We start from the raw sequence: 23,846 nt of genomic DNA on the forward strand, positions 1-23,846 counted from the left end.
TTTTTTTGTTCCATTTATTCCGTTTGCATCCCTTAAGATGCTCAAGGTGGCATACATGACTCTCCCCCCAATATTATCCTCACGACAACCCTGTGAGGTCAGGTTAGGCCAGAAGTCAGTCGTCGGTGAGCTTCGCTGCGGCCGAGCGGGGATTCGAACCCAGGATCTCGCGTGCAACGGTCTCACGCGCTCTACTGGGGGAAAGGGTGGAACAAGACAAGTTGGCCACCAGTACTACCAACTCAAGTCATGTTCCTGAAGCCCCTTTGTGGTCAACCGTGAGGACTTTTAGCAACCGAAGGTGAGCTCACCCCTGTGGAAAGCTCTAATGGCGCTCCCTTGGGGTGGAGCATCTGTTTGGCCCTCTGAAGCAGAGCTACGAGAGATCACAAGGTTGCAAGTTCAATCCCCGCATGGGACAGCTGCATTGCAGGGGGTTGGACTAGATCAGGGGTCAGCAAACTTTTTCAGCAGGCGGCCTGTCCACTGTCCCTCATACCTTGTGGGGGGCCAACTGTATTTTGAAAAAAAAATGAACAAATTCCTATGCCCCACAAATAACCCAGAGGTGCATTTTAAATAAAAGCACACATTCTACTCATGTAAAAACATGCTGATTCCCAGACCATCCGTGGGCCAGATTTAGAAGGCGATTGGGCCAGATCCGGCCCCCGGGCCTTAGTTTGCCTACCCATGGACTAGATTTCTTCCAAGTCCACAATTCTACACTTCCATGCTGCTGGCTGGCGTGATTTCTGATGTGCTTCAGGGCACACACGCAAGAGCTTTACGGCAACAAACCTGCGGTGGGTCTCTGGCTGCTGTGGGACTCCCAACTCCCATCAGCTCCCAGCCAGAATCGCGAACGGTCAGGGATGATGGTGGTCGGAGTCCCACAACAATTGGAATTTCCAGTTCTCCATCAATGAGCACAAAGGAGCATGCAGTGAGCACCAGTGGCGCTGTGGTCTAAACCACAGAGCCTCTTGGGCTTGCCGATCAGAAGGTCAGCGGTTTGAATCCCTGCGAAGGGGTGAGCTCCCGTTGCTCGGTCTCAGCTCCTGCCAACCTAGCAGTTCGAAAGCACACAAGTCCAAGTAGATAAATAGGTACTGCTGCGGTGGGAAGGTAAACAGCATTTCCGTGCACTCTGGTTTCCGCCATGGAGTCCCCTTGCGCCAGAAGCAGTTTAGTCCTCCTGGCCACATGACCCAAAAAGCTGTCTGTGGACAAATGCCGGCTCCCTCGGCCTGAAAGCGAGATGAGCGCCACAACCCTAGAGTCACCTTTGACTGGACTTAACCGTCCAGGAGTCCTTTACCTTTTTAAAAAACCTTTTATTACAAGCGTAGCAGGGTGAGCTGGGGTGTTAGGGAAGTGGTGGTACTGAGCTGGGCCTAAGTTCAGTAGCAGAAGAACATCAAAGCATAAGCAGAGCTCTGCTGGGTCAAAGGCCCATCTAGGCCAGCCTACAGGATACAGTGAAAGCAGTCTCATACCACATTAAACAGCGATGGCTTCCTTCATTGTATCATGGGAACTGTAGTTTCTTAAGGATGCTGGGAGTTATTAGGACATTCCCCCTCATGGCGCTACGGTTCCCAGGGTGGCTTAACAATTGATCCCTCTCCCCAGGGAATGCTGGGAACCGTTGCTCCAGGAGGGGCTTCCTAACATCTTTCTGCACCTTTTAGTTTTTATGTTAAAAACGTGCTTTATTTTTGAGGTTGGTTTCTGTACATTTTTTCTTTGTTTTTCAAGCTTTAATAAAAATAGCTTTCAAAACACATACACACAACCCATCAGGCAACAGGCAAAACCTCTCTTGCTGGATCACGTAGGAGCCTTTCTTTTTCAAAAAAATAATAATTTGCATTTCTGATAGATTTTCAGTAAAAGCAAAAAACAAAGCCTTTCCTAAGGTCAGGCACTCTTCTCCGGAAAGCACGGGGTTAAAATGAGAAAGACTTCCCCTTATTCCTAGAGAGCACCGATAATGGAAGTGCGCGGGGTGACGTCAGTGTGAGGGGCGTGCCCATTTTTTATTTATTTTTTTAGCAGCACCGAAAATCTCCCCCGCCCCTCCTTGCATGAAATTGCTTTGAACTTCCCTGCATCGGAGGCAGAGAACAGGATCCGGGTACAGGAAAAGCAAGGCGTGCAGAGGTGAGCGTGTAAAAAAGGGTGGAAGGGGCGAAGATGCATCTGAGAGGGACAAGTGCAGCCTCAGAGGGAGATCGCAGGCTGCAGTCGCACTGGTCAAGCCGCGGCCGACTTCCGTGGGGTTTGTTGTTGTTTAGTCGTTCAGTCGTGTCCGACTCTTCGTGACCCCCTGGACCAGAGCACGCCAGGCCCTCCTGTCTTCCACTGCCTCCCACAGTTTGGTCAAACTCATGCTGGTAGCTTCAAGAACACTGTCCCACCCACCATCTCGTCCTCTGTCGTCCCCTTCTCCTTGTGCCCTCCATCTTTCCCAACATCAGGGTCTTTTCCAGGGAGTCTTCTTTTCTCATGAGGTGGCCAAAGTATTGGAGCCTCAGCTTCAGGATCTGTCCTTCCAGTGAGCACTCAGGGCTGATTTCCTTCAGAATGGAGAGGTTTGATCTTCTTGCAGTCCATGGGACTCTCAAGAGTCTCCTCCAGCACCATAATTCAAAAGCGTCAATTCTTCGGCGATCAGCCTTCTTTATGGTCCAGCTCTCACTTCCATACATCACTACTGGGAAAACTAGAGCTTTTACTATACGGACCTTTGTTGGCAAGGTGATGTCTCTACTTTTTAAAATGCTGTCTAGGTTTGTCATTGCTTTTCTCCCAAGAAGCAGGCGTCTTTTAATTTCGTGGCTGCTGTCACCATATGTAGTGATCATGGAGCCCAAGAAAGTAAAATCTCTCACTGCCTCCATTTTCTCCCCTTCTATTTGCCAGGAGGTAAGGGGCCCAGTGGCCATGATCTTCGTTTTTTTGATGTTGAGCTTCAGACCATATTTTGCGCTCTCCTCTTTCACCCTCATTAAAAGGTTTTTTAATTCCTCCTCACTTTCTGCCATCAAGGTTGTGTCATCTGCATACACTTTCTGCCATCAAGGTTGTGTCATCTGTAAACCGTGGGGTTTACTTGGGAGTAAACCTGTGCAGGGATTGCAGGAGGGCGCAGATGGGAGAGGCTCTTATTCTGCAAGCCCAGATCAGCTCTTGAGGGAAACCTGTCCAGGTAACCTGTGACAGATAAGAGTCTTTATCTTGACTAGTCCATCTAGCTAAAGATTGTCTGCACAGGCTGGCAGCAGGCAGCTCTCCTGGGTTTTAATTTTTATTTTTTTTCAAAAAAGTGTATTGGTTTTCACAAAATTATAAAAAAACACATAAAACAAACAAACATAATTAATAACCTTATTAAAAAATTACACGTATTAACATTGTTAAGTGACTTCCTCGCTTCCCCTTGGTTGGATTTCATTGCATGTCCTTTGAACCGTTCTCCAGATCACAATACTTACAAAGTTTAACTTGAACATTAACATCCTTAGATCTTTTCCTTTCGAAATTAAACATATTAATTCATTCCAGAAATGGAATGGAGTCCTATGGTGAAGGGCATGGCTGGCTCGGCACCCTAAAACAGGAGTATGGCATGGTCTTAACATTTTGTTGCAGACCCCATGTGACTTTTTTATGGCAAAGCAGTAAGCAGATTCACTGTATACCTTTAAAGCACCATTCAACTTACCTGTAAAGCACATGACATCCTGGGAACTGCAGTTTCCTCATCTCAGAGCTTCCATTCCCAAAACCCTTAGCAAACTACAGTTCCCATGATTTGTCGTGCTGTAAATACGCACTGCCTATGCTTTAAACGCATGGTGCGGCCCTTTAAAGGGATGTAAAATTCCCAAGAAATCCCAACTTTAATGGAATGGCAGACAAAAATGTTTGAATACATAGAACTGGCGAAATTGACTTATAAGATTCAGAACCAAAAAGAAACAAAGTTCGAAAAGGATTGGAGTAAATATGTTGAATATATACGGAGTAATTGTAAGAATTTAAAAACTAGCAGGATTAATGTAAATCTTGTGATGTGGATGGAGTGTAAATAAGAAACTGTAAGAAGAGATTTGAGACATGAAAACCGTTGAAGGGATGGAAGGAAGTCCGGGTGCAATAAGGCGCAGGATAAATAAGAAGACATACACATTTCTTGAATGTAAGAGTATTTGTTTTATTTGTTGTTGTTACAAAAAAGCAATAAAAAGTATTGGGGACAAAATAAATAAAGGGATGTAAAATCCATTTCTTTACATCTTTCTTCCCTAAGGAGGAGACGACGGTGCCTCTTTCGAAGACTGCGTCTCCCCCTGTGGATTCTAGCATTTTCTACGCCAACTGAGACGGCCACTCGGAAAACAAAATGGAGGTGCAAGACCCAGCAGGCCTCACACGAGGGCTGGGATCACAGTGGGAAGGAAAAGTCCTCCATGAAAACAAGGCTGGGAGTATCACAGAATTTGTGCAAAGGATACCTCTCCACCAAGTTAAACAAGAGCAGCACGAGGGCCTGTTACAACATTGGGAAGCCCAATGGCAGGAGTTCCTGCGGAAAATGGAGTCTCCCCACTCGGACTGGGGGGCCCCACTGTTGCCAGATGAGCCCTCGCCCTGGGTGGACACCAAGGCCTTCCTGGCCTCCTTTGAGCAAGTGGCCCAAGCCTGCCGGTGGCCCCGGGAAGAGTGGGCGGCCCAACTCCGGCCGGCCCTCAGCGGGGAAGCCGAGCGGGCCTTCAACAGCTTGGAGGCTGGAGACAGAGAGGATTATGGGAAAGTGAAGGCGGCCATCTTGAGAGGGGACGCCATGAGCAGGGAAGAGCGGCGCCAACGCTTCAGGCGGTTCTGCTACCAGGAAGCCGAGGGACCCCGAGGGGCCTACGGCCATCTCCAGGATCTGTGCCGGGGGTGGCTGAAGGTGGAGAGGCTCTCGAAGGAGCAGATCCTGGAGCTGCTGATCCTGGAGCAGTTCCTGGCCATCCTGCCGCCCGAGATGCAGAGCTGGGTGAGGGAGTGTAGCCCCGAGACCTGTGCCCAGGCGGTGGCCCTGGCCGAGGATATCCTGCAGGTGCAACGAGAGGCTGAGAGACGAGAGAAGCAGGTAAAGAGATGTAAGAAGCAGGTACTTGGTTGTAGGTTAAGTGATGGGACATAGGTTGAATTCTCTACCCATCCCAATGTAGGGGGTGGGGAGGAAAAAATGAATGGTAAGCTGCATTGAACTATGTATTTCTTGGACTGACATAACTATGCCAGAATTCTCCATGGCTCTGGACATGTTCCCTCCAGCTAGACTACTTTAGTGCACTCTTTGTGGGGCTGCCCTTGAAGACTCTCCATAACCTGCAGCTACTGCACATAGCTGTCAACTTCTCCCTTTTCTTGCGAGGAATCCTATTCAGAATAAGGAAATTTCCCTTTAAAAAAAGGAAATGTTGACAGCTATGCAGAATACCACCACGAGGGGCTTGTGCAGTTCTATGATTCTAACTAATTAGTCATTTTCTTTGTCTCTTCTTCCAGTGACTGGGGTTGTTCAACTTGGCAGATAGTGTTTACACACACACACACACACACACACACACACACACACACACACCCTTCCTTCCAAAAGGATTTTAAAAACCCAGAATAGATAAATATATTTGAAAGACACAAAGGACATCAAAAAAGGCATTTTAAAAAGAGTGGCAAATACTCATGGCTAATAAAATCATGGATGGCAGGAGGGCAGCATAAAATTTCCTCCTGGATTTTAGCAGTGATGCACTCTGCTGGGGAGGGCATTCCACAAGTGGAATGGAGCCACCACTGAGAAGGCCCTGGCTGCCAGGGCTAAATGGTTAGCCCATCTGCTGGTGGCTGCACCACCAAGCCCACTCTCCCCTGAAAGAATTCCCTTTGCAGGTACCATTTGAGGATGCAGCTGGGAGTTCCTTTGAGGCAAGCCAGGCTCTTTGTGATGCCGAGCAGGTGCCACCATCCATGGAGACCAAGCAGGAGGACGACAATGGAGAAGAAGCCAGCCTGTTGGGTAAGGAGTGACACAGCCTCTGGGTGGCCAGTTTCTGGTGTGCTCCCTGACTTCTTCTCTGACTGTGGATCCTTCCTGTCTGTAAAGGGAACATGTACATGTTTTCACAAAACAAATATTGCCTAACATAAAGCATTTGTGTGCATTATCTTCACTAAAGTGTGCAGCGTTGTGTGTACACTTTATCCTAGTATATGTATTTTTTGTATGCATCTTGGGGCTGCAGAACAGCATTGCAAGGCTCTCAGAAGTGCAAACTTCGAAGGGTGTGTTTTGGAACAGGCAAATTAGATGGATTCTAATTTGAACACGATTATATTTCTCCCCCAGCCTCTTTAGCTAAAACCAACCAGAATTAGAGTTCGTGTAGTTTTCTCCCAGAAGTCCTCATTGCTTTCTGCAAAAGTTTCATTGATATCACACAGCAGAGCTGTTTCTTCACTACAGAAGTGGGGAGATTTTGGCCTTCCAGATGTCGTTGAACTACAACTCCCATCAGCATCACCAGTGATCTCTTTGGGGCTGGAATTGTAAACCCAATTGTGGAAAGCCACAGATTCCACATGCCCATGAAGAAAATCCTTCTGTCATGTATGCACACAAGACAATCCCATTCAAGCCTGTGTTCTCTTCACTGTTAATTTAAAGCTTCCTGTCTCTAGACTGAGTCCATGGCCTGGGATGATGTGCTTTGTGGTTCAGCAACATCTGGAAGAAGAAGAAGAGTTTGGATTTGATATCCCGCCTTTCACTCCCCTTCAGGAGTCTCAAAGCGGCTAACATACACCTTTCCCTTCCTCCCCCACAACAAACACTCTGTGAGGTGAGTGGGGCTGAGAGACTTCAGAGAAGTGTGACTGGCCCAAGGTCACCCAGCAGCTGCAAGTGGAGGAGCGGAGACACGAACCCGGTTCCCCAGATTAGGAGACGACCGCTCTCAACCACTACACCACACTGGCTCTGGAAGGCCAGAGAGTCCCACAACCTGCTACATCGGATACTGGTTTTCATATGTGGGGATGGGAAGCTCCTGTTGTCCTGTCCTCCTCCTAGCCACCTTCGTTCCTTGCTTTTCCTTTCCCACCACCCCCTGAAGTCCTGGGAGTAAGTGATATTGGGGTTTTCTCGTTTCTCCAGGTGGTCAAGGATGGTTGACTGTAGATGTGGGGAGAAAGCATGCGCCGGAAGATTCAGGAAAAGCACAGCCATGCGGGGCGACGACAGCCTGCCCGGAAGACCGGGGCCATGGGCAGGCCAATGTTTCTAAGAGTCAGCACAAAGCGGAATCCCAGCAGGAAACCCACCTGGAAGACAGGGCAGGTGGGCGTCTTCCTTCCAGAGAAGGCCACATGGACCTCAGAGAACTTTCCGTCCAGCAGAGACCCTCTGTTGGCAAGCGGCAAAACCTGTACGGCGCTTACGGAAAAAGCTTTGCACGCGGCTCCTCCTCCCCGAAGTACAGTCGGATGTGCAAGAGAGGGAAGCGACACCGGTGCTTGGACTGCGGGAAGTGTTTCCTCTACAGATCGGGGCTGGCTGCGCACCGGCGCGTCCACACCGGCGAGAAGCCGTACGTGTGCTCCGAGTGCGGGAAGACCTTCGCCTGCAGCTCGGACTGCAACCGCCACCGGAGGACGCACACGGAGGAGAAGCCGTACGAGTGCCCCCAGTGCGACAAGAGGTTCCGGCAGCGGTTCAGCCTCAGCAGACACAGGCGGGTCCACGTGGCGGAGGACCCCTGCACACGCTCGGATCGCGGGGAAAGCGCCGCCGCGTTGGCCTGAAATGCCTCCTTGCCGCGATGGAGGAGACCATTGCAGCATGCAAGCAAAATAGGTGGGGGGAATTGGCTGAGGATTACCGGGGAAAATAACATGAGACCCTTGGGACATATGAACCTGTCTGAGTCAGGCCACTGGTCCGTCTAGCTTGGCTATGCCTACACGGACTGGCAGCCTCCAGGATTTCAGGCAAGGAGCATATCTCAGTCTTAACCTGGAGACAGAGATCTGAACCTGGGACCTTCTGTATGCAATCAGATGCTCGAACCACTAAGCTACGGCCTTTGCTTAGGTTTAAAATAACTTAATCCATAGCACTGATAGGAAACTCTCTGCCTAATAGCAGAGGTTTGTTTCACCCTGTTTGTTATTGGCTACACTGATCGGCACAGGCTCTCCAGGGTTTTCCAGCAGCAGACATTCCCATCTTGGTAGGGAGATTATACCTGGGACCTTTTCATTGCAAAGAAGATGCTCCAGATTTCAGACTTGGGGCCTCTTCTGGGTGAAACTTTTAAGAGATCAATAGGAGAAGGCATCCCTCCCACCCCCAATCCATGATTCAGGACACCACCCAGGAAAAGCCATCTAACTATTTCCAGACCCTGCCCCTTCGATCCGTCCACACTGAGTTGCCGCACTAGCTAGAGGCGATACGGAAGAGAATAAGTTGCGTTTCCTTTCATTCTTTCCAACACTGTGTGTTGATCCTGCTGGCTAAGAGAGAATTCACTCTCCAAGGGTTTTCGGTGGCCAAAACGGCCGCCAAAATGGGGTATCGTATTTGCCAGGATAATTGTTTTGTTCGCATTGCTGTTACGGTTCTAGAAATAAATATAAATATTTTTTGTAAAAAAAAAAATGTAACAAATGTTTGGCAGAGGGAAATTGGTGGGAGGGATACACTCAGTGAGGACCAAGGTGAATGCCCAGTTGGCACAAGAGTGATCCAGGGGATGGTGTGGAAAGGTTTCTGAGGAAAGGTTTCGGCATTTGGGACTTTGCTAGTTTGTTTATTTATTTATTTATTTATTTATTTATTTATTTATTTATTTATTACAAGTGTTTTAATTAGTTTAATCTCTCCGCCTTCCCCCCCACCCAAGCTTCACAAACTTCCCTTGCTTTAAGACAAGTCAATAACTTCTTTCTAAATCAGTTGCTTAATATCTGGCACTTGAAGCGGGTATGAGCCACAGGGCTGGTGACAGTGCCAACTGCAGTATTCTCTTCATTGCACGGCTTCTCTAAAATCAGGGTCAAGCTACTGCCCAGGCAAGTGCCTGTTTGTCAGTCTTAGTAGCATCTCTTACTGATGTTCTTCACAAAGGGAGGGGAAGAGCCTCCACCTCTTCCATACACTCATCATAGGCTTCCTGATATTCCTCATGGGGCTTGATCATGATAACACACGTTGGTCACTTTGAACCTGCAGCTGCTCCCAAGTCCGTTTTGGAAGGGATGTAGACATATGGAAGGCTCCTGTCTTCACACATGATGGGAATGTGGCAATAGACATCAATAGGAAGTGTGTCTCCTGCAAGAACTGTGATTCCCTTCTCGCCTTTGTTGATGAATTTCTGGACCTCTTTCACCCCATGCCGGATCTGCTTCTGCTTCGATGCTTTCTTGATGCACTTGTACAGCTTGCGCGTCAACTTGCGGGAGGCCAGAGGCCACGCGATGGTGTTCATGTTCTCCACCAGCTCGTGGTACGACTTCTCCGGGGTCGCCTCGGGCTCCGGCTCTTCCCTCGACTCCTGGTGCTTGGCTTTGCCCATCTTTGCCCGTACTTTGCTAGTTTAGAAAAAAGGCCAGCTGTGGGTGACATGGTCTCCTTTCGGTCTCCTCTTCTAAGAACGTCAGAGGAGCCTTGCAAGATCGGGGCAAAAGCCAACCGAGTCCAACTTCCTGGTTCCAGCCAGAGGCCAACAGGAAGCTCAAAGGCGTGAGGAACGGCTAAGGGCGCTGCGCATGTTTAGCCTGGAGAAGAGGAGGTTAAGGGGTGATATGATAGCCATGTTCAAATATATAAAAGGATGTCACATAGAGGAGGGAGAAAGGTTGTTTTCTGCTGCTCCAGAGAAGCGGACACGGAGCAATGGATCCAAACTACAAGAAAGAAGATTCCACCTAAACATTAGGAAGAACTTCCTGACAGTAAGAGCTGTTGGACAGTGGAATTTGCTGCCAAGGAGTGTGGTGGAGTCTCCTTCTTTGGAGGTCTTTAAGCAGAGGCTTGACAACCATATGTCAGGAGTGCTCTGATGGTGTTTCCTGCTAGGCAGGGGGTTGGACTCGATGGCCCTTGTGGTCTCTTCCAACTCTATGATTCTATGATTCTACATGCGCAGGGGCTCACAGTCCCTTCTCTTCCCCAGTGACTGGCACACACGGAGGCAGGCGACTTCCGATCCCAGACCTTGCATACAGCTAGAGATACAGGAGACATCTGATTCAATTCAGACTTAAAGGTGAAGCTACCCCACAGGCATACGAAACACAGAAAACATATTTCAAAATCTGCACTTCTCTAAATTTTGCAGCGCAGTTCTCTAACAAAACAGGATGTCCAAAAATGTGTATTACTGCTGCTACTACTACTATTATTCTAAACCACCGCCTCGAGGCGATTTGCAAATAAGATAACTTGAAAACAGTTAAAAACACAAAAACAACCGATTCATTTCAAAAAACCACTAAAACACAGATACTTGTGACACTTGAAATTCCTGCATTGCAGGGGGTTGGACTAGATGACCCTTGGGATCCCTTCCATTTCTATGATTCTATGAAAAGACCCATTTATCCAGCTGAGAAAGCCTGTAGGAACCAAAAAGTGTTTTTGGAAAGTGCAGATAGCAGGTGTCTGTTGACAAGGACGCTATTTCACAGAACGGGTAGTAGCCACACTAAAAGCCCTGTTCTGAGTTACTTCAGAGTGGGCTTCTGAGATCTTTGGAAGGTGCAAGAGAGGGTCTCCCGCAGATCACAGTGGTCCCTGTAATGAGGGAAATTTTGTTGAACCACTCTAGGAAATCTAGCTCTGCGAGGGAAGCAGTGGGGTCTCCTAACATCTCTCAGCACCCTTAATAAACTGCAGATCCCCAAACTCTTTAGGGGGAGCCGTGACTGTTTAAAGTGGTATCAAGGCACGATAAATGTATGGTGTGAATGTGGCCTAGGTCAAGCATGGGTTGCAGAACACAACCACACAAAACCCACCAGTCCGAAAGGGCCCAAAGCCATTCGAGAAACACAGCTCTTCATAACCTCTGGGCATGAACAGAACAAGACTTTTCTGTGGTGGCACCCCACTTTTGGAATGCTCTCCCCAGAGAGGCTCGCTTGGCACCATCATACATACACCCACACCCACGGCTTTTGGCCTTTTTCTCATATGTAGTCTTTTAAATGTGGGTGAGATTTGTAAAATGTATTTCTCTTTCTTCTTGGTTTTAATGTATGTGGGGATTGTTAAGGATAATGATTTAATTTCCTGAAATGGAAATGTTTGCTTATGTTAAATCACTGTGCACTTTTAACATGGTTTTCCCGCCCCCTGGCAGTAGCTCTCATATGATTGGCTGACTATGAGTCACATGAGAGAGGCATTCCATTCGGTTGTGACTGTTATTCCAATAACTGTCGTTTTTTAACTGCCTTTCTGATTTCTCTCTCTCTCTCTCTGTGTGATGGAGAGAAGGGCTGCTGAGAGGCTTCTCCGGATGCTGCCGATGGCAGTGTTGTGTCAGTTTGATCTGTCTGAAGTGAAACAGACAGAGGAAGATCCCTAAATGCTAATAGCGAGAAACCTGCGCAGGAGCTCTCTGTAAGGAACAGAGAGAAACCTTTCATAAGAAACTGTAAGACCTGAGTAAGGTAAAAGTCTGGTGCAAGTCTCAATACAGTTTTGTTTATAAGTCGAAGAAGACTTCAACATATCCTCCAACATTTATCTGATGAAAATAGGGATGTCCTATTGAGCCTAGGGCTTGCTGATCAGAAGGTCGGCGGTTCAAATCCCTGCGATGGGGTGAGCTCCTGTTGTTTGGTCCCAGCTCCTGCCCACCTAGCAGTTTGAAAGCACGTCAATTGCAAGTAGATAAATAGGTACAGCTCCGGCAGGAAGGTAAACGGCGTTTCCGTGCGCTGCTCTGGTTCACCAGAAGTGGCTTAGTCATGCTGGCCACATGACCTGGAAGCTGTCGGTGGACAAAGTTGGCTCCCTTGGCCTATAGAGATGAGCGCGCAAGCCCAGAGTCGTCCACAACTGCACCTACCAGTCATGGGTACCTTTACGTTTATTCAATAATAATTTTATTTATACCCTGCACATCTGACTGGGTTGCCCTGGCCCCAACCACTCTTGGTGGCTTCCAACACATATGAAAAACATGAAACATTAAAAAACTTTCCTATACAGAGCTGCCTTCAGATGTCTTCTAAAGATTGTGAAGTTACTAATTTTATATTCTGATTTTATCCTGCGAACCACCCTGAGACCTGCAGATATAGGGCGATATATATAGATTCAATTAACAACAACAACATGATCAACAACATCAATGATAATAATCTCCTTGGCTCTGGGATTACCTAACTCCATACCCTCCAATATTTTTCCAATGCAAATAGGGACGTTCTAAGGAAAAGCAGAACATTCCGGGATCAAATCGGAAACTTCTGTAAATCCGGGACTGTCCGTGGAAAATAGGGAAACTTGGAGGGTCTGCTTCAATCTACAATTCAAGGGAGAACGTACCCCTGTTTGAAAAAGCATGAGATTATAAATATATTCTTCTCACTTATATGTTTAGGAAAGTAAATACAGTATAAAGAGTCTGGACATTGTATGGTCTTCACAAAAAGGCTATTACTCACTTGGTAAAGTGACCAACAAATTCAATAAAACAGAAGAAGAAGAAGAAGAAGAAGAAGAAGAAGAAGAAGAAGAATGGCAAGTCCCATACATACCATAGAGAATGATTTCAAACTTGCCAGACAGCAACAGCCTCTTTCAATTATCAAATGCTTGGGGAATGTTTTTTATTTTTATTTTTAAATTCTTTCTGAAAGTCTTGTAATGAATGAGCATGCTGCAAAAAACACATTGTGTATGTGTGTGTGTGTGTGTGTGTGTATCATAGCTGTCAACCGTCCCATATTTGGCGGGAAACTCCCTTATCCCAGCGCCGTGTCCCACTGCTGTCCGTTATTGATGATGTCCCTTAAATTTCCCGGGTTTCATGCTCACCCGGCTCGGGAGGGAAGCAGCGGCTCGGGGTCCTCCGCCGAGAGAGAGAGAGCGCGCACGAGCTGCCGCGTCTCCGTCTCTCCCTTTTCCCCCTCAGGGTGCTTAGTGAGGAGACGGGTAGCGGCGGGCGGGCAAGCAGCCCCTCTCCCTGGGCGGCGTGGGCGAGAGTCTCCCTCCCTCCCTCTTGGGCAGGGAAGGGCAGATGGAACTCCTTGCGCCAGGACGACGGCAGCCCCGACATGCTGCTTAGCATCCCCTCCAACCAGTGCAGCATCTTAATGTAGTCATTTCCCCCTCTGCATCCCTTTCATAACTCTATTTTTATAAATCACTTGTCCATCCATACTTCAAATTTTTACTACAAGTTTTCCGTCAGTCCTACCAATGTATGTAACTCTTGACAATAGCTTTTCAACTAAATTATAAACTTTCCCCATTCTTTATTAAAGAGGTCCTCTTCCTGGTTTCCAATTCTGCCTGTAAGCTCTGCCATCTCGACGTCGTTCCTTAGTTTTGTCTGCCACTCTTCTTTGGTGGGAGTTGTAGACCCTTAGGATCATCTAGTCCAACCCCCTGCAAAACACAGTCAGTGGCAGCAAAAGCAGCATGGCTCCATCAGCGGAGGATTTCTGCATAAGCCAAGCAAAATCCCTTATTTTGGCTGCTGATCCCTTATTTTCGAGGCTGCTGGTCCCTTATTTTCAAATCTGTAAGTTGACAGCTATGGGTGGGTGGGTGTGCATATGCAAGTGTTTATAAGGGTTAAATTGAGAGAGCGTTTCTTTCCTAGAAAAGATAATCAAACCGAGTAGGAAGAATAATAATAATAATAAACCAGTGGCGCCTCCTTCCCCGGTTTGGTTTTGCATTTAAGGTCCGCTGCATAAACATGAAGGAAGAGGGAAGCGATCTTGGTGCATTGAAAAGGTGAGAGTTGTGGGGCGGGAGAGATTCATTTGGTAAAGGGAAATGTAGGAGTGAGACAGCGACGGGAGACCCTCCAAGTCCCGAAGCGCCCCTAACTCTGCTTTTTATCCTTCTGGCGCGTTCATTGTGATTTGAAGGTAATCTGGGCGCTGAGACGCCACCCCGGCTTTCAGTCGTGTTAGCTACTCTTGGCGCCTGCAAAAGTTTCGGGGCGAAGGCGCCTCTTCGCTCCCAGCGTGGTGTCGTGGTTAGAGACCTGGGTTCAGATCCTGACACTCTGCCTTGAAGCTCACTGGGATGACCTTGGGCCACTGGCTGCTGCTCAGTTTGGCCTACCTCACTGGGCTGTTGCGGAGGAATATTTAGAAATAAAATATAATAATAATAATAATAATAATATTTATACCCCGCCCTCCCCAGCCAGAGCCGGGCTCAGGGTGGCTAACACCAGTAAAATTACAATAAAAACATAATAGGGGAGGGGGGAAGAAACAAAACACACAAAAAAAGAGGATGATGCTTGTGGGATAGAAATAAAATAAATGATTATGATGATACTTGGTCCATTTCGATTTCCAAAGACCCTGTAGCAGGAAACCCCCCCCCCCATCATTCAGTTTGTACAGACTTCACACACACTCACACTCACACACTACATACGCTACACTTCTGTTATAAATTCATAGAAAATCGACCATACATCAGATTTGCACTGTTCCACTTTTATTTTACTCCATGAAGGAAGGACTACAAAATGGGGAAGGTTTGATACAGGCCACCATAATTCCTTGAGCATAGCAACACATCCACAGGAGCCCTGCCCAGTTGCTATGCCAACCCTAATGGTCTCAGACAGAAAACCATCAACCCTGCATACACGAGTGGATTCAACATGGACTATAACAAAAGAACAGTGATTGGATTTCCCCTCAGGGGGCAGGAAACTGCAACTACCTTTTGTCTTCAGAAAAGTACTCATGGGGAGGGGAGAAAGGAGGAACCAGCCAGGTGTCAGGACACTCAGGTTACCACCACAACTCCTCCCTCAACCCCTCCTTTCTGTAATGTATGCATGATGTTTCTGGGGGTGGGCTTGACCTAGAGGAGGGGAATTTCAAAAGTGTTTATGAGGCCTTGCACACCATTGTTCTGGGTCTTTCCTCTCTCCTGCGAGTGAGGGGAACACCCTGCTGCAACAGTACAATAAAGGCCAAGCCTACAGGCTGCTGATTTGCTCCAATTTACTCTGGTTGGTGTCTCTACTTTTTGTCCAAGGGAGCCCTCGGATTTTTCCGGTAACAACCCCAGCCTACTTTTTTGTCCTACTTTATTTGTGCTCTAGCTAGCGAAAAAGTGCCCTTTCTGGAGAACAATAATGCAACACTATTTTATCAGTTTGTTTTGCTTATTGCATTATTTTTAGCCCACTGCTCCCCCCCCCCAAGGTGGCGTACAAAGCGGTTCTCCCCTTCCTCATTTAAAACCCGCCACAGACTGTGGACTCACCTATGACGCTCCCTGGGGTGACCTTTGGCTGGTTACTGTCTCTTAGCCTAGCCTACCTCACAGGGCCGTTGTAAGGATAAAACGGGAAGGGGGGGAACCATTTACACCAATTTGAAGCTTGTCAGAAAAACGAACGCTCTTTTGTAACGCCCGTGCTGCAATTTTACCATTTGGCCAGAATGTTTATTTTTTTAAAATAATAATGTTGATAATAGTAATGCTGCCAACCTACAGTGTTTGGCATATTTTGTGTTTGTTCTCTTTTAGATGTATTTCATTTTTGTGCCTGCGCTTCTAGCATAAGCATCCATGCATACAAATTAGTTGTACAGTGGTGCCCCGCAAGACGAATGCCTCGCAAGACGGAAAACCCGCAAGACGAAAGGGTTTTCCGTCTGCAGAGGCGCTTCGCAAGACGAATTTCCCTATGGGCTTGCTTTGCAAGACGAAAAATGACGAAAAAAAAATCGATTTTTTTTTTTTTTGCTCCAAAACCCCTTATTCTGAATCGCTAAGCTGCTAAAAGCATTTTAGCAGCAAAACCGCTAATCCCCCCCCCAAAAAAGCCGTTTTTAGCCCTTTTTTAGCCAATAGCGCTAATAGCGCTACTACGTCAATGGGCTTGCTTCGCAAGACGAAAAAACCGCAAGACGAAAAGACTCCCGGAACGGATTCTTTTCGTCTTGCGAGGCACCACTGTATTGCTGACATAGCTTTAAGCACGATTACAGTCAACATGCATGGCCTTCTCATGGATACATTTTGCTGCAAGAGCTACAGTAGTACCTCGGGTTACATACGCTTCAGGTTACGTAAGCTTCAGGTTACACACTCTAACCTAGAAATAGTGCTTCAGGTTAAGAACTTTGCTTCAGGTTGAGAACAGAAATCGTGCTCTGGCGGCGTGGCAGCAGCAAGAGGCCCCATTAGCTAAAGGGGTGCTTCAGGTTAAGAACAGTTTCAGGTTAAGAACGGACCTCCAGAACGAATTAAGTACTTAACCTGAGGTACCACTGTATTGTGCTTTGTATTGAGTGCTGTGAACCTGCGTTGTATAGCTGCTTGTGTTCTCGCAATAAGAGATTTAGCTTCTCTCTGCCCCATGGGAGGGGGGCGGCTGCTTGCAAAGGAAAATTCTCAGCAATTTCTCAAAGCGACAGGCTACTATAAGTTCGTTTTAACCGTCACTCTCAGGGATCCACATTGTCATATTTTGGAGTCCCCCCCCCCCCACATTTTGACATCCTTGGGTACCAGTCAGGGCCTAGTGGTGATCCCTGTATTTTAATTTCCCACAATGCCCCTGACATAACAGTGGCAGCCCCCCATAGCTGTCAACTTTTCTTGCGAGGAATCCTATTCGGAATAAAGGAATTTCCCTTAAAAAAAGGAAAAAGTTGGCAGCTATGCAGCCCCCCTCAGTTATATATCACTGCTGTCGCTTGGCACCGCTGCCAAAGAGAGTCGAGGGTGGCTGACCTCCCAGAATGCTGGCCCTGATTCTCCCTGATTCTGGTTTTTCTTCTTTTTTTTATGCAGGTAAAAGCTTTGTGCCTATGTCTTCAGGTACCGGTTGCTTATTCTAGTGTTTTTTTCAATCCAGCCCCACATTTGTGGCTTCACACAAGGATGAAAATCGAAGAGCAGGACCCTGCGGGCTGCGCACAAGGCGAGGCGTCAGAAGGAACAGGAAAAGCTCCACACTTGGGCATTGTAGGTTGCAAGATGGACATGGAGGGAGCAGTGCATTCTGGGAGTACCAGGGAGATTCTCAGAAGGTCAATTTTGCATCAGGTGAAGGAGGAGCCGGAAGAAGCCTTCACCCAGCATTGGGAAGCCCAATGGCAGACGTTCCTAGGAACAGTGGAGTCTCCCCACTCTGGCTGGGGGGTCCCACAGGTGCCAGAGGAGCCCACCCTCTGGGACGATGCCAAGGCCTTCCTGGCCTCCTTTGAGCAAGTGGCCGAAGCCTGCCACTGGCCCCGGGAAGAGTGGGCGGCCCGCCTCCAGCCGGCCCTCAGCGGAGAAGCCGAGCGGGCCTTTGAGAGGCTGGACACCGGAGACAGAGAGGATTATGGGAAAGTGAAGGCAGCCATCTTGCGAGGGGATGCTATTGGAAGGGAGAAGCTGCGCCAACGCTTCTGGGGCTTCCGCTACCAGGAGGCCGAGGGGCCCAGAGGGGCCTACACCCAGCTCCAGAAGCTTTGCTCCCGGTGGCTGAAGCCGGAGCGGCACACCAAGGAGCAGATCCTGGAGCTGCTGATCCTGGAGCAGTTCCTGGCCATCCTGCCAGTGGAGATCCAGAGCAGGGTGAGGAATTGCGGCCCGGAGACCTGCTCCCAGGCGGTGGCCCTGGCCAAGGGGTTCCTCCTGAGGCAGCAGGAGGCCAAGGAAGAGCAGGTGAGAGTGTTTCAACCTTGTACAACAGGGAGTATTGAGGAGATTTCACCCCTCCCATATCCAAGAATCTCCTGAGGAGTCTGCTGATTCTGCAGAGAGGAGGAGGCGTGTTCTGCTCTCTGTTTATTCTGCTCCAGCACCACATCAAAGAGTCGGTTAGTGAGTCGGTCAGTGATTGAGTCGGTCAGAGAGAGAGTGTTAGAGATTGTATATTTAGATAAGGTTGCTGCGAAGAGCAGCTGCAGACACTCAGTGTGGTTCAGCATTCTTTATGCTTAGGCTCATTTAGCTCTGTATATAGTTGTATAATAGTTGTAGTTATAGAATAAAGAAGAATATTCTACAGAGCTGCTCTCCGAGTTGTTTATATACTCTGCTGGACTCTGCTGTGCGACGACTGTCTACTTGTGGGAGTGAATCTGGTGCTCACAACTCCAAGCTGTGAGTCCACAGCACTTTGACCTGTTCCTGTCCAGAAGGTGGTCTTCTGGAAGTGCTACCCAGCTCGCCTAGCCCAGTCGGGGCTGAAGTGAATGAGTCCAGTTAGTGGCACTGGCTTAAGGGCGATGCTGACAAGTATGAGGGGGCATTTTGGGGTTGAGGGCCACATTCTCTTCTGGGGGCCCCACATGCTTGTGGCGGGGGGGCAAAGGAGGCACCTTTGTACCATGCCAAAGTCAAAGGTTTCTGCACATACAGCCAGGGCAAGGAGCCTGAGAGAGGGAAGGCAGGGACCCTTCAACTGCTTCGTGGGGCAAAACCTAGAAAAAGTTGCTGAGAGCACTAGGCCTGTGGTGTGTTTTCTTGAATAAAGTTCTAACTTCTTTAGCCACGGGTGATTTATTGTTTTATTGCAGGCCCGTGCCTGTTAGAATTCCTGATCTATGATTGTGGTTAGGAGATTTTTGTCTATCACATGACGGTGTATGTTTTGACTCCATAGAGTGGGAAGTGATGAAGACGGGATGTTTGTGTTACTGTGTTTCCTGAAGTGGGACTATTGTCCTTTGTTCTTTCTCTCTTTGCTGTCTGATGCTAGAGAGAGTGGGAGCCATGTTGCAGTGCTCCGTGCGTGTTTATATGTAAATAAAGTAGATTAGCCAAAATGCTGAGTTGCTGAGGTCTGTCATGCGCAAATTGCGCAAACTCTGCGGATCTCTAAGTGTGCCAGTCTCGATTGGCATCGGTCGCTGTGATGTTCGGGCTGAAGAAAGCTTATGAAGCTCCCGAATGATCGACCAGGTGGGAGGGAACATGCCAGTCGGGCATGTGTCTCTGCCAGAGTCCTACTCGAGTGTAGGCTGAACTCCTGACAATGCCAACACCAGCCCTGACAGCAGTGCCGGATTTACATATAAGCTAATCAAGCTATAGCTTAGGGCCCCACTCTCTTGGGTGCCCCCAAAAGATTTAAAGGGGAAAAAACACTGGATGTGCATTTCCAAAATATAAGATAAAAAACAAATAAAACAAAACCTACACACAGCAACAATGTTTTGTGTTGCGTATGGACCTGTTAGGTCCATAAATTACCATATAGCATATATTCAACCCAAAAAAACAGTGAAAATTTGTTGTTGTCAAAGAGCAGCTGGACATATAAACGGCCCCATTACCTTCAGTAGCTTAGGCCCTCATCAGACCTAAATCCGGCCCTGCCTGACAGGTTCTCACAGTGGCATCAGCCAGCTTCCAAGCAGAATATGAGAGCAGTAGCAACTCTCCCCCTGTGTGGTTCCTAGTAACCGGCATTCAGAGGCACAAGCTAGACCATGGCCTTCGTGGCTAGTAGAAGCCACTGACAGCACAGCATTCCTTTGCCACCTCTCAGGACTGTCACTGTACCCTGAAAGCATCCCTTTCCGTCCTTACAGGTCACCTCAGAAGAGGCAGCTGTGAGCTTTTCTGAGGGACGCTGGGCTCCACCTCCCATGAAGGAGAAACATCTGTATGTAGAAACCAAGCAAGAAGATGGAGATGCCAGCCTTTTGAGTAGGGAGGAGTCTTCTTTTTTTGAGGGGGGTGATGCTCCATAAATCAGAACGGTTTGGAATTATCTCCTTATTTTTCCAGTAGGAAAAGAGCGGATGACCACAGATGAGGAGGAGGAGAAATATGTACCAGGCGGTTCAGATCTGGTGGGACTGCAGGGGACGTTGACCTGGAAAGTGGAAGAGGAACTTCCTCTGTGTTGTGAGCCTGAAAATGTCTTGGCAAGTCAGGATGGAGGAAGGTTTCAGCAGGAAACCCACCCAGTGGAGGAAGCTGTTGGAGCGGCTCCTTGTAGGGAAGGTCACGAGGCCCCCAGGGAAACCACAGTCCAGGCAGGTAAGAAATGAACACGGGGACATTGAAAGCTGCCCTTATACAGAGCCAATGTCAGGGGATGGTTGGGCGCAGAGGAATAGTGGGAACCCCGCAGGGAAGAAGGCTCAGAGGCCAGGGATGTGTGGTGGGACAACAATGAGTGGTCAGAGGGAGAAGACGGGGAAGAGGCTGTGTCGGAAGCTGAAGAAGTAACAGGGCAGGGTGAGCTGGGAAAGTCTGTGGCAGAGAGAAGTCCAGAAACAAAGGTAATAATAATAATAATAATTTTATTTATACCCCGCCGTCCCCAGCCAAGACTGGGCTCAGGGCGGCTAACACCTGATAGAAAACAATTGATTGAAATACAACTTAAAAAACAAGATTAAAATATGTTAAAATGCAGCCTCATTTCAGTCGAAACTCAAAAACTTTTTTGGGGCTGAAAACGTCAAGGTAGAAGCTGAAGCAGGGGATGAGGAAGCCCAAGAGGCAGAGATGAGTCAGGTTGGTCATGGGGGTTTCCCCCTCCTGCTGTGAAAAACTCAATTCTCCCCATCTCCCAGAACCAGAAGTGGGCTGAAATGGGCTTCACAGGCTTCACTCAGGCATAGTCTCAGGTTGCTAGGAAAAAGCACAGGAGAGGAGGGGACTTAGATGGCTGTGGGGAGGCAGGGACCTATAATCTCAGCAACTGATTTCATGGAATAAGACCTACAAGAAATAAGCTGCTGTGCTCATTAGGCCTGACACGCAGCCAAGCCTGCAAAGATTGTGTTTTTGCTAGTAGGTAACTCTAACTTGGAACTGTGTGATTTACTACCAACTTACAATCGAATGTACACAAAACAATAAACCTTTCTATATAATTTTTTTGCAATACATTCTGAAAACATAATAAATCCTTAATTGTTGTCCACCTCCTTTTAGTTCCTTTATCACTCGAATGCTAGCACGGAGTCAAAACTATTATTTTATTTTTGAACATATCTTCTATAACCATCTCATTTTCCCGCAAAGTTTTGCTTTGAATTTCCTCTGAGTTTGCTAGTAAATTGAGCCGTCTCCACCAATTCCTGTAATTTGATTTGCCAATCTGTTATTTTTGGAGCCTCATGATCTTTCCATCCCTGGGCCACAAGTATTCGAGCCGCTGCGGTTGCATACAAGAATACCTCTCTTAGATTTTTTGGGGATCTCTTTATCTAAAATACTTAATAGAAATGCCTCTGGTTTTTTAGTAAAAGTTGATGGGCATTCCCATTCAAATGGTGTGTGAGCACTGCATCATGCGATCAATTATGCAAGGCGAGGCTTAGCTAGGCCCCCACAATATTTTATTCAAGTTGGCACCCCTTTCACCCCAAGTTGCTGCTCCAAGATCAGAGGTTCTATGCTACTAGCCACGATGGCTAGCACCTATTTCCACTGTCTGGGGGCAGAATAAGCCTCTGAATCCAGCCAGGTAATGTCATACCCTCCAACATCTCTCCAATGAAAATAGGGACGTCCTATTCCATTATTAATAATAATAATAATAATAATAATAATAATAATAATAATACCCGCCCATCTGACTGGGTTGCCCCAGCCACTCTGGGTGGCTTCCAACATATATAAAAACATAATAGAACATTAAACATTTTTAGAAAAAAAATTCTATACAGGGCTGCCTTCAGATGTCTTCTAAGGGTTGTACAGTGGTATCTCAGGTTACATATGCTTCAGGTTATATACGCTTCAGGTTACAGACTCTGCTAACCCAGAAATATTACCTCGGGTTAAGAATTTTGCTTCAGAATGAGAACAGAAATCACGCAGCAGAGGCAGCGGGAGGCCCCATTAACTAAAGTGGTGCTTCAGGTTAAGAACAGTTCCAGGTTAAGAACAGACCTCTAGAACGAATTAAGTTCTTAACCCGAAGTACCACCGTATAATTACTTACGTCCTTGGCTCAGGAGTTGCGAAACTACATACCTCCCAACATTTCTCTGATGAAAATAAGGATGTCCTAAGGAAAAGCGGGAGATTCCGGGATCAAATCAGAAACCGAGGCAGCTTCTGTAAATTGGGACTGTCCCTGGAAAACAGAGACACTTTGAGGGTCTGTAATGTGTACAGAAATGCATGTAACTAATGTAAACTATGCATTAAAATGTACATATTGAAGAAAGTAACATGCACAAGCTGTTGATGCAGCCTAGAATAGCATTAGTTTTTTGCTGCTGCATCACACTGTTCACTCATGTTAAGCTTGTGGTCCACCAAGACCCCTGGGTCTTTTTGACATGTACTCCTAGTAAGCCTCCCATCTTACATTTGTGCAGCTGGTTATTCCTGCCTAAGTGCAGAACCTTACATTTCAACCCTATTTAAATTCATTTTTTTTTTAATTTTCTTACACTTTCTTTTCTTACACAGGCACCAATTCATAGTATTTAATTCTGGCTTACCTGTTTATTCCAGAAGGCAGCTTGCGAGAGATCGAGGACGAGACCGAAATATGTGGGACGTCATTAGGATGTAAAGAGAAACTCCAGGATCAAAGTGATTCAGAGATGCAGGAGGGTGAGGCTCAGGCGGAGGATAAGGCGAAACCTGCTGCTTCTCAGGGCATGGACCTGAAAGAAATCCCGACCCGGCAGGAAAAACACAGAGAAGCGAGAAGCAGCAAGTGCCTCTGTGCTCCCACCCAGGAGAAACAAAATAAAAACGTGACGGTTGGAAAAAGCTTCGCTCAGCATCAAAGAGACCGTGATGGGGAAGTGCCATATAAATGCCTGGACTGTGGAAAGAGCTTCAACCGCAAAGCGAACCTGATTTCACATCGGAGAATCCACAGGCGGGGAAAACTCTATAACTGCTCAAACTGCGGCAAGACTTTCCTCCGCAAATCGATCCTTGGCCGGCATTTGAGGATGCACACAGAAGCCGTTCAGCTGCGCCGACTGCGGCATCAGCTTGAGCGCTCAGTCCAGCCTCACTCGGCACCAGAGGATCCGCACGAGGGAGAAGACCTACAAGTGCTTGGAGTGCGAGAAGAGCTTCGGCCAGAACTCGGACCTTCTGAGGCACCAGAGACTCCACACAGGGGACAAACCATACCAGTGCTCCGAGTGCGGGAAGAGCTTCAGCCGGGGGGACTGTCTGGCTTCGCACCAGAAAATCCACACGGGGAAAGATCAGGCCAGCTTCCCGGCGGCAGCAAGAACTTTGGTGATCAATCAGGCTTTATTCAGTGTGTGAGAATTCGCGCAGGGAGCAAGTGGTACGAATGCTTTGAGTCTGGGAAGAAAAGCTTTATAGTGAGATCACCACATCGTAGAGCAGGGGTCAGCAAACTTTTCCCTCAGACCTAGTGGGGGGCTGGACTATATTTTGAAAAATAAAATAGGAATGAACTCCTATGCCCCACAAATAACCCAGAGATGCACTTTAAATAAAAGGACACATTCTACTCATGTAAAAACACGCTGATTCCTGGACCATCTGTGGGCTGGATTTAGAAGGCGATTGGGCCGGATCCGGCCCCCAGGCCTTTGTTTGCCTACATATGTCGTAGAGTCCTGTGGAGCAATCATAGACATGGGGC

The 23,846-nt window shown here is 47.6% G+C and overlaps 2 protein-coding genes and 1 pseudogene across 4 annotated transcripts; 2 read left to right on the top strand and 1 right to left on the bottom strand.

Moving 5' to 3' along the window:
* The first annotated feature begins 2,076 nt into the window (after nt 1-2,076).
* Nucleotides 2,077-8,752, top strand: LOC310670527 (zinc finger protein with KRAB and SCAN domains 5-like). Of its 2 annotated transcripts, none has more exons than XM_083426013.1 (4): nt 2,077-2,172; nt 4,322-5,146; nt 5,953-6,079; nt 7,217-8,752. In XM_083426013.1, the coding sequence occupies exons 2-4, from the start codon at nt 4,412-4,414 to the stop codon at nt 7,861-7,863; spliced, it is 1,509 nt and encodes a 502-aa protein (XP_083282139.1). In that variant the 5' UTR covers nt 2,077-2,172; nt 4,322-4,411; the 3' UTR covers nt 7,864-8,752. The 2 variants fall into 2 exon arrangements, with proteins under 2 accessions (XP_083282139.1, XP_083282138.1); XM_083426012.1 differs by having other exon boundaries at nt 2,077-2,166; nt 4,319-5,146.
* Nucleotides 8,753-8,913: 161 nt separating this feature from the next.
* Nucleotides 8,914-9,642, bottom strand: LOC310670957 (H/ACA ribonucleoprotein complex subunit 2-like protein; annotated as a pseudogene). The gene has a single exon. The product of its transcript is annotated as an H/ACA ribonucleoprotein complex subunit 2-like protein (transcript).
* A 5,705-nt stretch (nt 9,643-15,347) lies between these two features.
* LOC310670291 (uncharacterized protein) lies at nt 15,348-23,645 on the top strand. The gene is given in 6 exon segments (XM_083425415.1): nt 15,348-15,873; nt 16,241-17,956; nt 19,825-19,942; nt 20,024-20,278; nt 22,721-23,177; nt 23,179-23,645. Coding segments are annotated over 5 exon segments (2,025 nt in total). The 5' UTR covers nt 15,348-15,873; nt 16,241-17,083; the 3' UTR covers nt 23,501-23,645.
* Nucleotides 23,646-23,846: the final 201 nt, after the last annotated feature.

This window comes from Podarcis tiliguerta, assembly GCF_965153285.1.
Source record: "Podarcis tiliguerta genome assembly, chromosome: 2".
In the NCBI taxonomy this organism is placed as follows: domain Eukaryota; kingdom Metazoa; phylum Chordata; class Lepidosauria; order Squamata; family Lacertidae; genus Podarcis; species Podarcis tiliguerta.